Source organism: Grampus griseus, assembly GCF_964374135.1.
Source record: "Grampus griseus genome assembly, chromosome: 1".
Classification (NCBI taxonomy): Eukaryota; Metazoa; Chordata; class Mammalia; order Artiodactyla; family Delphinidae; genus Grampus; species Grampus griseus.
Genome location: NC_139017.1, coordinates 46,925,383 through 46,937,801, shown reverse-complemented (window position 1 = coordinate 46,937,801; position 12,419 = coordinate 46,925,383). Strand labels below are relative to the sequence as shown.

Below are 12,419 nucleotides of genomic sequence, written 5' to 3'. Positions count from 1 at the left end.
CCCATTGCAGGGGAGTCAGGGGAGTCTATATAAAAGAGGGATGTCATCTAGTATGGTTACCGAGGTTAAATGAAAATATTCGTGGCGCCGGTGGTGTCACAAAATGGGATTATTACTATTGGTTTCCTTTGTTAACTCATTACCCTCCGGAGGGACGCCCCTCAGTGAAGTCTGAGAAATTACCCATGTCTTTCGTTCTTATTTTATTCATATTCAAGGGAGGTTTTAGAATTCTAGGCTGCAACTTGCTAAGAGATAGCTGACTGTGAGGTGCCGGCTGCCACTTCTGAGGCAGAAATCGGGGGCTTCTATTTCACAAACCCTCCGTCAGGGCCTTTCTCCGTCCCCAGCCGCGGCCCTCAGGCCTCAGCCAGCGACAAGAGAACCTCAGGCGGCGGGTTCCGAGCCTCCCGCCTCCTACCTTCCGGAGCCAGCTATAGCTTCCGAGACACGCGCCGCTCAGTGGGGAGAGGCCTCGGCCCCGCCCCTGTGCGTGTCCGCGTAGTTGCGCAGAGGCGTTTCCCGGGGCGTGCCGCGGTTGCTAGGCGACCACACCACTCCCCTTCCCGCCCCTGCTGCTCCTCTGGCTGTTCTCGACCCCAGCCAGTCCCCAGCGAACGCGCGCGGAGCTGCAGGGTGTGCAAGAGAGTGTTTAACCGAGGAAACGTCGCGGCCCGGGAGGCAGCCGCCCCAGCGCAGGTGGACGCTGCTCGCCTGACCGTCCAACCGCCGCCCCTCCCTCCGGGGGTCCCGAGCTGACGGATGGGAGGCACAGCTCGCGGGCCCGGGCGGAAGGATGCGGGGCCGCCAGGAGCCGGCCTCCCGCCCCAGCAGCGGAGGTAACGGCGCCGGGGGATAACGGTCTGGGACGCCCGAGTGAGCCGCTGAAACTGGCAGGCGAGGTCGGGGGGCGTGGATGGACTGGGCTGGAGGTTGAGCGAGCCCCCAAGCAGGAAGGACGAGGGAAGGGGTCTGACTCCCTCCCCGGGACTGGCCCACCCTCTTCCTCTCCGTCAGCTCCCCTGCCCCCAGCCCAGCGCGGGAGTGGGCCAGAGCGGAGTTAGGGAAAGAAGAATTCCCACCATGGGGATTATTTCTGAAGTCCTAGATCGGGGGTATATGGTAAGGAACTCAGAAGCTGGGATTTTTTGTGGGGCTTTTTAGCAAACTGGGGGAGACAGGGAGCAATACCTTTTCAAATAAGCCCTGTTGCTCAGAGCAGATAACCAAGGGCTTTGCCGTGAGGGGTGTAGGTGAGGGGCTCTGCTGAGTAGGGCTTTCTGTGGATCGTGTTTTGAGAGATTCTCCACCTTGCATTGTATTTTACACTTTAATGGAGAGTACGGACCACCTGCCCACTTCATTTGCATGGAGACTACCTTTGGGTAATTTTCTTTGGCTATTTATAGGAAATCTTGTAGGTCTTCAGTCTGTCTTTTTCTCTGTAAATGTGGACGTCTGTCCCATTTTGTTTGTTTTATTCGTGCTGTTGGCAAAGAATCAGTCACAGCCAGAATTTTTGGTTCTTGTCAATGAAGCAGTTCCCGGTAAAGGCATAATTTTATCAGAATGTAAGCATGTTTTTTAAAAAGAGAACATTCCAAAAATATTTGTAGTGGGTTTTCTGTTTGGTTTTTGTTTTTCGTTTTTTTTTTCTCTTTGTATTCCTATAACACATCGATTAAGAAAACTCTAGAACTAATTGGACAAAACAGTTTTTATAAGCCACTAAAATATTTCAGCATAGTTTTAAAGATTAAAAAAAATTCTTCCCTTGCAGCTGGCTCATTATCATTGTATTCATCGTCTATCATGTAAAAATGATACAATGAAATGCTGATGTGTGTTACTGGGAAATCCGTGTTCTTGGTGGCGGATGAAATACATTATTCAGAGCCATCTTGTGGATTAAATAAATCCTCTCCGTCTTTTGTGTTCCCTTACAGCGGTGGAGGCACAGTGTTAAAGAGCAGAGAAATGATCATTTGGCATTTAGCTTCCACCATCCACCAGAAAATTAAGTGGGTAAAGATGTGGAATCCAGTACATTTTGTAATTTAGAGAATCCCTATAGTATTTGCCGTAGAATTCACTGTATTTTTCTACAAGTTAGATAGATGTTAAGTAGGAAAGTAAATAAATAAATAAAGAGAAAACAGCCCTAAGAAGGCCTTTTATTTCTTGCTTGTGAGACCCAGAAGTGCGTAGACTGGAACTACTCTTCCCTTTACAACATGTGGCCAACGGCTCAGAGAGGAAGGTAGAGTAGCCAGTGGTAGAGCTGAGATTAGAATCCAAGTCTCCGACTTGAAAATACAGTTCTCTGTCTTGTTTGTTTGTTCTGGTTAGATTTTAGGCTTCAGATTTCAAGTAGCCTTCGTTTTCAAGTAGTAAGTTAAATGAGATTCTTTTGATAGCCCCTATTGTTAACAACATTCAGAAAGTAAGACTTATGTTAACGATTTCAAAATATAAACCTAGAAATGCTGTCCTTTCTTTAAAAATAAAAAAAGGAGGAAAAGTTGGGTTTCCCCTCTTCCTCTGCCAAATACCCCTGTGGTGTGTATTCAGTGCCAAAATGCAGTGTGGACATTTGTTTGTCTTAATTATTCTTTGTAGCAGATATGAAGCAGTTAAGACACAGGGTGTTTTGGAAATACAAATTTATATACTTCGGTTACTGACAGATTTTATCTGTAATCCTTTCAACTAGATTGGGTGATGGTGTCTATGATACCTTTGTGATGATAGATGAAACCAAATGCCCACCCTGTTCAAATGCACTCTGCAATCCTTCTGAACCACCTCTACCCAGAAGACTAAATGTAAGTAAATGAAGTAATTCTTTGAGCTCTAATGGGCCTGGAAAGGAGGAAGTGCTACTTTAAATGGACAAGGGACAGTTACATCTCACTGGTAACCCAGGCTCTTATTTATTCACTTTTGGTTTCTCTTGACTTCCAATAACAATTTCTGTGGTCCAAGTTCAGCTTTTCAGAATGATTTTGATTTGGAACCCACCTATTCCTTTCAATCACTGGGGTAAATAGGGGAAAAAATGACATGCTACTTTTATCTAGATAGTGGTTATTTTTTTAATAGAATGATATGTGCAGTATATTATGATGGCTCATTTTAACAAGAACAAGAAACAGAAAATACCTCTGAACTTACAGATCTGCAGATTTTCCCTGCACAGTAGAAATGCAGTCCTAGCTTATTAGTATGCTTAAGAGAACCATTTTATAGATCATAAATAGAACTTGAACAATACATTTTGGTTTCGATGCATTTAATCATTTTGGAGCTTGCAGACATTTAGCTTTTGACACCGTTTTATGTTTAAGAGAATAAATTAATTCCCATTCCCTCGGCACTCATGGAGTGGTAGGGAGAGCAGGGTTTGGACAAGTTCCATGATAGGGAGAATCTCTCCTGTGACTTTAAAATTTGCTGCATGTATCATCAATGAACAAACTGAATAATTGAGTAGACTAATTTATCAATAATTCTCCTTCATATTTCTGTTTAAGACCTAAAATTATTTCTATGTAAAAAACTGCTTGCATTTTTCATAGTCCTTCCCAACGGTTTGTCAGCTTTTGCCATTAAAAATCAACCCCTTCACTACTTTCAAGGCTAATAATATTACAAAATATGGGCTACATATATTTGGAAGGCTGGTCACCCTATTTTTAATCTCCTTTCTGAAGTGCAGTAAGTTTCCATTCTCCACAAGCTTATTTTTTTTAATATGTAAAAACCTCTAAGAGCTCCAGAACCACCTATATACTCCTTGTGTTGACTATCAGATTTCGTGGTTACTTGCTGACAATTAGCACATCTGTCTGGGAAACTTTTACAGTCGGTCATCATGTGACTTAAAGTCCATTTTAACTTTACTTCAGAGTTGGCCAGTGCTAATCACCATATAGTAGGGCAATTAAATTGTATGTTTCAGGATCAAAATGAATTTTTTTACTGTATGGTATTCAGAGTAACACAGCTTGCAAAACACAAGATTTTAGATTCTAAACCAATGGTGTCTTTGCAAATTTTGCTGAAAAAAGTGCTTTTGACCTCTTAGTAACACTTATAGTTCATTATGCCATGACTCCATTGTGAGACGCTATTGCTCATTTCACAGAGTCCTTTGGCTTCATTGTTTATCCAAGATGCCCTTACACTCTTGTTGTAAACTATAAATCATCTGCTCATAGGCTTTTGTTGGGTTAGCTTTGTGTGGCAGAGATTTAGGGTGGAGAGCGAGGGAGAGGGTGGTGTTCTATATCTGGATGAGAAGGATATTCCTTTTCTGAATTTCTCAGCAAGATCTTTAAGACTTGATTAACACAGTTGACGATTCTATTTGAAGTGTCGAGAGTGCTCCAAATTGATCAGCTCGGTGCTTTGTGACCACCTAGAGGGGTGGGATAGGGAGGATGGGAGACGCAAGAGGGAGGAGATATGGGGCTATATGTATATGTATAGCTGATTCACTTTGTTATAAAGCAGAAACTAACACACTATTGTAAAGCAATTATACTCCAATACAGGGATGTTAAAAAAAAAAAAGAGTGCTCCAAATTAAAAATGTATATGAAGCATTCTTAAATAAAACATGATTAATCTGGCATTATTTGTCTCTCTGGATATAATTACATAGTTAAATATTTGAAGTCGATTGCAGACATTGGTCAGTTATTGTGATTATAACCCTAGACTAGAAATATATAGTGTTTTGTAACTACTTTAACATGTGTGAAAATTGTAGATTCTCCTAGAACAATGGAAGGAAGATTTTATTTATAGCACAGCAGACTTGATACCTAATTGATTCAGACCAGTATTTGAGTTATTACAGGAAAGGAAAGAAAGCTAAGGCGAGAATCCCTCCCTGTGTGGGAAAATTCCTTTCTGGAATTCTTCAGGTTCATTGGAGGTTCAAACCTGGACAGTCCACAGAGGACTAGACCTGAAGTGTCTCGTTCTGTTCTGGGAGCCACACTTGCAGAGAGACATAACGTGCAGCCCATAACATGTTGAGAACGTGAATAGGATATAGTAAGGCAGCCTGACCCAGGCTGTGTGAGGTGGAGGATGTGATGGGGATGATGAGCCTAGAGAAAAAGTGGTGAAGGCAGGACAGCCCCTATTAGGCATCTGAAGGGCTTTAACATGGAAATTTGGACACTCCTGTGTAGTTCCGGAGGGCAAAATAAGACTTAATTTGCAGAGAGATCTAGGCTCACTTTAAGGAAAAACCATGAGTCAGGAAATCCAAATGGCATCCTTAATCTTATTGTAATAGTTCTGTGGAAATTAAATTTCTGTTCTTATTAACATTCTGTACCTGAGACCCTCTCTTTATCACAAACAGAAATGAATACCTCCAGAGCCAGCACAGCCTTACGTGTAGGCAGAGTAGGTGAAATACCCAGGGGTGGACCCTGGACCACAAATACCTTTCCTACCAGCTTGTCATTGATGACTGCGGGTCCTAGAGAGTCATTCCCTTGGGTTAAGGCATTGATCTTGTTAAGGGGCAAATATCTCTGGAGAGATAACCCATTAAATTGCATGGCAAGTTGAAAGGAGGTTTTATGTGGGGGAGAAAGTGGGTGAGGTGTTTCCATGCATCCTAAGGGAAGGCTGCTTGTGCAGGCCTTCATGGAGCAGAAGGCATAGTTAATGCCAGATGTCTGGTGGAGGGAGTCTGGAGCTGCAGAGGAAGGTACCACAGAGAGAAAAGCTAAGCTAAAAGGGGAAAGGGAGGGTGTATTGGAGTTTAAACAATATATTGAGAATTTTGCCGAATTGTTACCAGTGTTTTTAACATGTTTTATAGTTTCTGAGGGTCTTTCACATATATTATTAATTATAATTTGATTCACACAACATCCTGCAAGGAGGTATTATTATCCACATTTTAAAGATAAGGAAATTGAGGCTAAGAAACTGGGCTAAAGGTTAAGCCTACCCTGGGACCTACAGTTTTGGAGCAGTGTAGCCAGGACCCCAACCTAGGCCTTCTGACTTCACATTTCTTCAGAATGTGTCCCCAGGACTTTAGCAGTAAATATTTAGATGCATTTAGGTTAGGTAGTAAAAATTTAAGGAAAACTGGTTTAGATGCATGCAAATATTTGGTTTTGTTATGTAAATCTACCTAAAACCAAATAATTATAATTCCCTAGTTCAGCCAAACTTATCTCCTAATAGATTGTAGTGCCTTGAGGTAACCTGTTTTTGGCACTTTTATAATTGTGAACAATTAGTGCTCATGTGAATGTTAGATGGATGGATGAGACCTTTTTTTTTCATCCCTAAAAACAGGAATGGTTATTTGACTTCATTGCTGATAAAAAAAAAAAAAAAGTTGCATTATATTTACATTTTAGCAAGGTGTTTAGGTTCTGTCTGCAAGCCTATTTTATTTTCTTGACTAATGATAGTTCTCTATTTTGGTATCAGAGATCTCTCCTGGTCCGTATCTTGCCTCTTTATTTAGAAACTCAATGCCAAAGTATGGCTACCGTTGTACTGGCTGCTTTGCTTATACGTAAGATGGTGCAGTGCCTCATTTTTGTAACGGTAGTACTATATAAATGTTTAAATTGATTAAATGACCTAAAAGAAGCAGGCAGAAACTAATGTCATGCTTTTATAACTAAATTAGGGGCTGTCTAAAGTATGCCAACACTTAATTTTTTTCATCCCTTTTTTGTTTTTTATATTTTCATCTTTTATATTTCTATTTATATAGGTGATGGGTCAGGTGTTGTTTGCTTAGGTTATATTAAAATTCTACTTTTTAAATGGTTGGCCACTTTGGATCATTACCTTATAATTTGAGTTATATTTTAAGAGATCATAAATATAGCTCAGAGCTTCTCTGGAATTATCTACCCCTGATCATAGAGGCTCTCAATCATACAGATCAGGGGTACAGTTATTCAGGGTCTGTTAAGAAAAATAGTTGTTCTTTGAAGTATCCCAGACTTTTTTTTTTTTTTTGCGGTACGCGGGCCTCTCACTGTTGTGGCCTCTCCCGTTGTGGAGCACAGGCTCCGGACGCGCAGGCTCAGCGGCCATGGCTCACGGGCCCAGCCACTTCGCGGCATGTGGGATCTTCCCAGACCGGGGCACGAACCCGTGTCCCCTGCATCGGCAGGCGGACTCTCAACCACTGCGCCACCAGGGAAGCCCAGCCCGACTTTTTTTTTTAAACAACAGATTTAGCACTTTTTTTCTTCTTTCCTTCTAGCACATTCTTATATTTTTCTTAGTATTTTTTTTAGTGTTTGGCTTTTTCGTTGTCTTTCCCTCCATCGAGTTTCAAAGAATCGTATTTCATTTCAGAGGTATTTAATAAGTAGAGTTTTCTTCTGTGGGTTATTGTTCCTTGCAGGAAAAGGTGATGCCAAATCAAGTAAAAAGAGTTGTATGCCTTTGTCACGTAGGCTTTTGTTGAGGGAGACTAGTGTATGTGTCTATGAGCAAGGGAGGGAGAGAGAAAGGAGACTCTGTCTTTAGGAGAGTTTTACAAGAAGCACCCTGGGGCCTTAGATTCTCACTGCTATTCATCAGATACATAAAGAATTGGCCTTGGTGATCTCAAGAGTTCTCTCTGGATTAGAAATTTTGTGATTCAATGACCTGAGTTAGAAAGATGTGATCATTTATTTGGGGACCCAGGAGTAGATGATGAGGCCTTGGTTGATTCCAGGCCAAGGTCAACGTTCAACCCTACTGGAGAATAGTACAGGCACTAGGAGAACCTGGTACCAGGTTATGTTAATGTTCTGGACCAAGGTTCCGAAGACCTGGGGATCACTTCCTGCCTCTGTCCCTTTATCATTTACAGAACACTTTAATATGTATTAATTTGCTCCTGGTACGTGCCCTTAAGATTTGGGAAGATACTTGAAACAGTTTGTAAACAATATAGGACAGTATATATATAACAAGTGCCAGATTACGCGGTAGACTCGAAAAGCTGCAGTTAAGATGTGAGTGGAGCCGTAGTTAGTACGGGCTTGGAGTAGTTCTAAGTGGAAGAGGGAGGACTAGCACTGGGCTTTGAAAGAGCGTAGGATTTGAGTGGATGGGGTGAAAAGATTCTCGGTAGGAAGACATACCAGTTAGAAGGAATCTAGCATGTTTCGGGTATGGTAAGATGACCGTCTTGTTTTGAACAAAGGGGAGGCCTATGTAGCGGGGTTGGGGTGGCCATAGCAGTCGGGGAACCTAAGGATTAACATAACACGAGTTTCTAGAGACTCCTGCTTTTCTTATCTCACTTTTGGGTCTTTTAACTACACAACTGGCATGTTTTGTTGTTTTGTTCAGTCAGGGGGACGATTCTTTCATTCTTCCACCGTTTTTAGTGACTCTAACATGGATTCACTTCTCTTTGCCGTAGATCACCACTGAGCATTTAACAAGAGATCCTACTCAGCGCTTTCTGAATGGAGGTGAGATGAAGGTAGAACAACTATTTCAAGAATTTGGCAACAGAAGATCTGATACTTTTCAGTCAGATGGCGTCAACGACTCTGAAAAATGCTCTCCTACAGTTTCTCAGGGTAAAAGTTCAGATAGTTTGAATACAGCAAAATCCAGCAGTTCATCCAAAGCCCCCAAAGTGTTGCCTCTGACTCCAGAACAAGCGCTGAAGCAATATAAACACCACCTCACTGCTTATGAGAAGCTGGAAATCATCAATTATCCAGAAATTTACTTTGTGGGTCCAAATGCCAAAAAAAGGCATGGAGTTATCGGTGGTCCCAATAATGGGGGTTATGATGATGCAGATGGGGCCTATATTCACGTGCCTCGAGACCATCTAGCTTATCGATACGAGGTGCTGAAAATTATTGGCAAGGGCAGTTTTGGGCAGGTAGCCCGGGTCTATGATCACAAACTTCGACAGTACGTGGCCCTGAAGATGGTACGCAATGAAAAGCGCTTCCATCGCCAAGCAGCCGAGGAGATCCGGATTTTGGAGCACCTTAAAAAGCAGGATAAAACCGGTAGCATGAACGTCATTCATATGCTGGAAAGTTTCACGTTCCGGAACCATGTTTGCATGGCCTTTGAGTTGCTGAGCATAGACCTGTATGAGCTCATTAAAAAAAACAAGTTCCAGGGTTTTAGCATCCAGTTGGTTCGCAAGTTTGCTCAATCCATCTTGCAATCCTTGGATGCCCTCCACAAAAACAAGATCATTCACTGTGACCTGAAGCCAGAAAACATTCTCCTGAAACACCATGGACGCAGTGCGACTAAGGTCATTGACTTTGGGTCCAGCTGTTTTGAGTACCAGAAGCTCTACACATATATCCAGTCTCGGTTCTACAGAGCTCCAGAGATCATCTTAGGAAGCCGCTACAGCACGCCCATTGACATATGGAGTTTTGGCTGCATCCTTGCAGAACTTTTAACAGGACAGCCTCTCTTCCCTGGAGAGGATGAAGGAGACCAGCTGGCCTGTATGATGGAGCTTCTAGGGATGCCACCACCAAAACTCCTGGAGCAATGCAAACGTGCCAAGTACTTCATTAACTCCAAGGGCCTACCTCGCTACTGTTCCGTGACCACTCAGGCAGATGGGAGGGTTGTGCTTGTGGGAGGTTGTTCACGGAGGGGTAAGAAGCGGGGTCCCCCAGGCAGCAAAGACTGGGGGACAGCACTGAAGGGGTGTGATGATTACTTATTCATAGAGTTTTTGAAAAGGTGTCTTCACTGGGACCCCTCTGCCCGCCTGACCCCAGCTCAAGCACTAAGACACCCTTGGATTAGCAAGTCTGTGCCCAGACCTCTCACCATTGAAAAGGTGTCAGGCAAAAGGCTAGTAAATCCTGCAAATGCTTTCCAGGACCTGGGTTCCAAGCTGCCTCCAGTTGTAGGAATAGCCAATAAGCTTAAAGCTAACTTAATGTCAGAAACCAGTAGTGGTATACCTCTGTGCAGTGTATTGCCAAAACTGATTAGCTAATGGACAGCTGGTGTGCTCAGAGATGATATGTAGGTATTTTTAATTATCTTGCAAACCTGAAAATGGAAAAAAAACCCAAGCCCATTCATGGATATGGTTTTGGTAGACTAGATATCTTTTTTTAACAAGGCAAAGCATTTTTATATGACTGTAAAAGAACTCTTGAAGGGCTAATTACCTAACCAGCTTGTATTGTCCATCCTGGGATACATAGTAAAAGGCACTTTATAGGTCAGTGCATCTTTTGTTATTATCGTCAGGTGTTCATCAACCTGTGTATTATTCTGTTGGTTTAAATCCCTTTCTCTCAAGGTAGACGATGTACCAGAAAGTATATCCTGAACATTCACTTCTAGTCTCCCTTGGCATCTGTTGCAGAGGGTTAATTTGGGACATGGCCGTAGTTATAGATGAGACTCAAAGCTAGATCTCTGGCGCCAGCAGCCTGTCCTGTGGGCTCATGCTAGGTGAAAGGGCTCACAGCAGAGTATGGGGTGGGGGAAGCTCCGGGAAGCTGTGGGTCCCCTAGAAAAGTCTCGTCACTGCTTCCAAGTGGCTCATTTCTCTGCCCTTCAATCCTGTGATGCCTGGTGTTTTTATTGTATGTTGTCGTTACTATTTTTATTTATTATTATTTTGCCACTGGTTTGTTTCCTGGGCACTCAAAGCATTTTACAGACATCTTACCACTTCACAAAGTACTGGCTTTAAAACAAGTCATATGCATCCCTCCTCCCATCTCTAAGGAAGATAAAGAAGTTCTTGGCCCCAAATGACCCAGAACGTTAAAGGTAGAATCAGCCTGCAAACTGCAGTTCTGCATTTCCATGGACTCTTTCCTTATAAAAGTGATTGCTATCACATAACCCGAACTACAGCTTCATTGCTTTCGCTCCTCTTTCCAGCTATCTGCCACCTTAATGTGCCACAATTTTCTCACTTTCAGTTTAAACCGAAGACTATTCCCTAGACTGGGAGTGAGCTTCAGATATAAGAAGAAAATCCAGAAACTGGTGGTAATCCATTTCATTTTTTCTTCACTTCAACGTCCTCTCTTTTTCTCTGCTAAGATTTAAACAGTGAGGGCTGGTGATAAAACTACTTGCTAGCCAGATGCCTTATTCAGAAGGACGGTGAAAGGGACAGTAACTAACTCACTGCTGCAGTTTTGCTTTCTTCCCCCTGCCGTGTCTCTACTTCCACCCTCCTCCAAAACAAGAGTCCACCTGAACTCTGTCCCGACAGTGTGTCCTTCAGAGTAGACCGTTGCTTTCTCCAACACTGTTCTCAGGACTATCCAGTTCCATTTTTATGATAGAATTTAGTCTCTACAGATTCCATAAGGTCGGAACGAGGCTGTTTTTGTTGGGCAGCACAGTCACAAAAAGAAGGAAAATGCCATGGGCATGTTACTTAAGGAACCTGTGCCTTAACCAAAAGTATTCCTCACAGCACAGGCTGTGAGAACAAATGTCCAGAGCATGGCCCCAGCCTGTCAGGCACAAGGACCACAGGGCAGAGAAGGGTTTAGACTGTGACCTCAGCCTCTTAAAATGGGGATGTCCTGGTACTTCTGTGGACTGAGCAAGTGGACTATTTAAAACCTTAATTATTTCCCCTACCCCTAGTTTAGGGAAAGCAATGGCATATGCAGCTCCTTTCAGCCCCCTAACTCCTGCTGAGTGCTCGAACTTACAGAGAAGTGGTGTAAGCCTCCTGCCTTATCTAGGCAGAGCACATGGTGAGGTGGCCTTTCCAGTCGTTATCTGTGTGGGAGACCTGCTCTCTTAAGCAAACTGTGTTGAAAGGACTGCAACCCCAGACGCATCTGCCACGTGCAGGATTTCGATGTTTGTGTTGTCAGTGAGATGTCTCCTTGGTCAGCCAGCATTGTGTGTGACTTGGGAGAGAAGGGAGCCTGTGGCCGAGGTTGGCATGTGGTCTGTTTTTGTGTAGTGAATGGACCATGAGGTTACAGAACCTGGGCCAAGCGACAGGATATAGACAACCCATGACATTGTACCCATTCTAGAAAGCTCTGGGAGGGTGAATGGGTGTGTTTATGCCTAAATTTGGCAACCTAGAGGGTGACGCAGAGCAGAGTCATTCAAGTTGGCATGGCTGTCTTCTGCAGGCCGGTTCAAGTTCGGGGAGAGTGGGCTGCTCTAAAACATGGCGTTTGTACCAGATGGATTTGAGGAGGTTTATGAGTGTTTCAAGTTTAGGGACAATTGTAGTTTTTAGAAGCTGTCACCCTTTTTCTAGCCACTGTCAGATTTTTGCTTGGATCCCTGCCCAGCCATAGCACTGAATGACCAAATTGGATCAGAGTTAGTACAGAGATTCAGGCTGTGTCTTACGGTTGCTAGATTGTTCTTCAGCCATTTTATCATTTCAATTAAACAGGTCAAGTTGGTTG

General features: G+C 43.2%; 1 protein-coding gene across 1 annotated transcript; it reads left to right on the top strand.

The window, feature by feature from the left end:
* Window positions 1-708: 708 nt before the first annotated feature.
* DYRK3 (dual specificity tyrosine phosphorylation regulated kinase 3) lies at window positions 709-11,927 on the top strand. Its single transcript, XM_082664610.1, has 3 exons — window positions 709-839; window positions 2,714-2,825; window positions 8,426-11,927. The coding sequence occupies exons 1-3, from the start codon at window positions 763-765 to the stop codon at window positions 9,998-10,000; spliced, it is 1,764 nt and encodes a 587-aa protein (XP_082520736.1). The 5' UTR covers window positions 709-762; the 3' UTR covers window positions 10,001-11,927.
* The last annotated feature ends 492 nt before the right edge of the window (window positions 11,928-12,419 follow it).

Coding starts and splice junctions, on each gene's coding strand:
- DYRK3 (XM_082664610.1), top strand. CDS start 763: ATGGGAGGCACAGCTCGCGGGCCCGGGCGGAAGGATGCGGGGCCGCCA. Junction 840..2,713: donor CTCCCGCCCCAGCAGCGGAG/GTAACGGCGCCG, acceptor CCTTTCAACTAG/ATTGGGTGATGGTGTCTATG. Junction 2,826..8,425: donor CTCTACCCAGAAGACTAAAT/GTAAGTAAATGA, acceptor TCTTTGCCGTAG/ATCACCACTGAGCATTTAAC.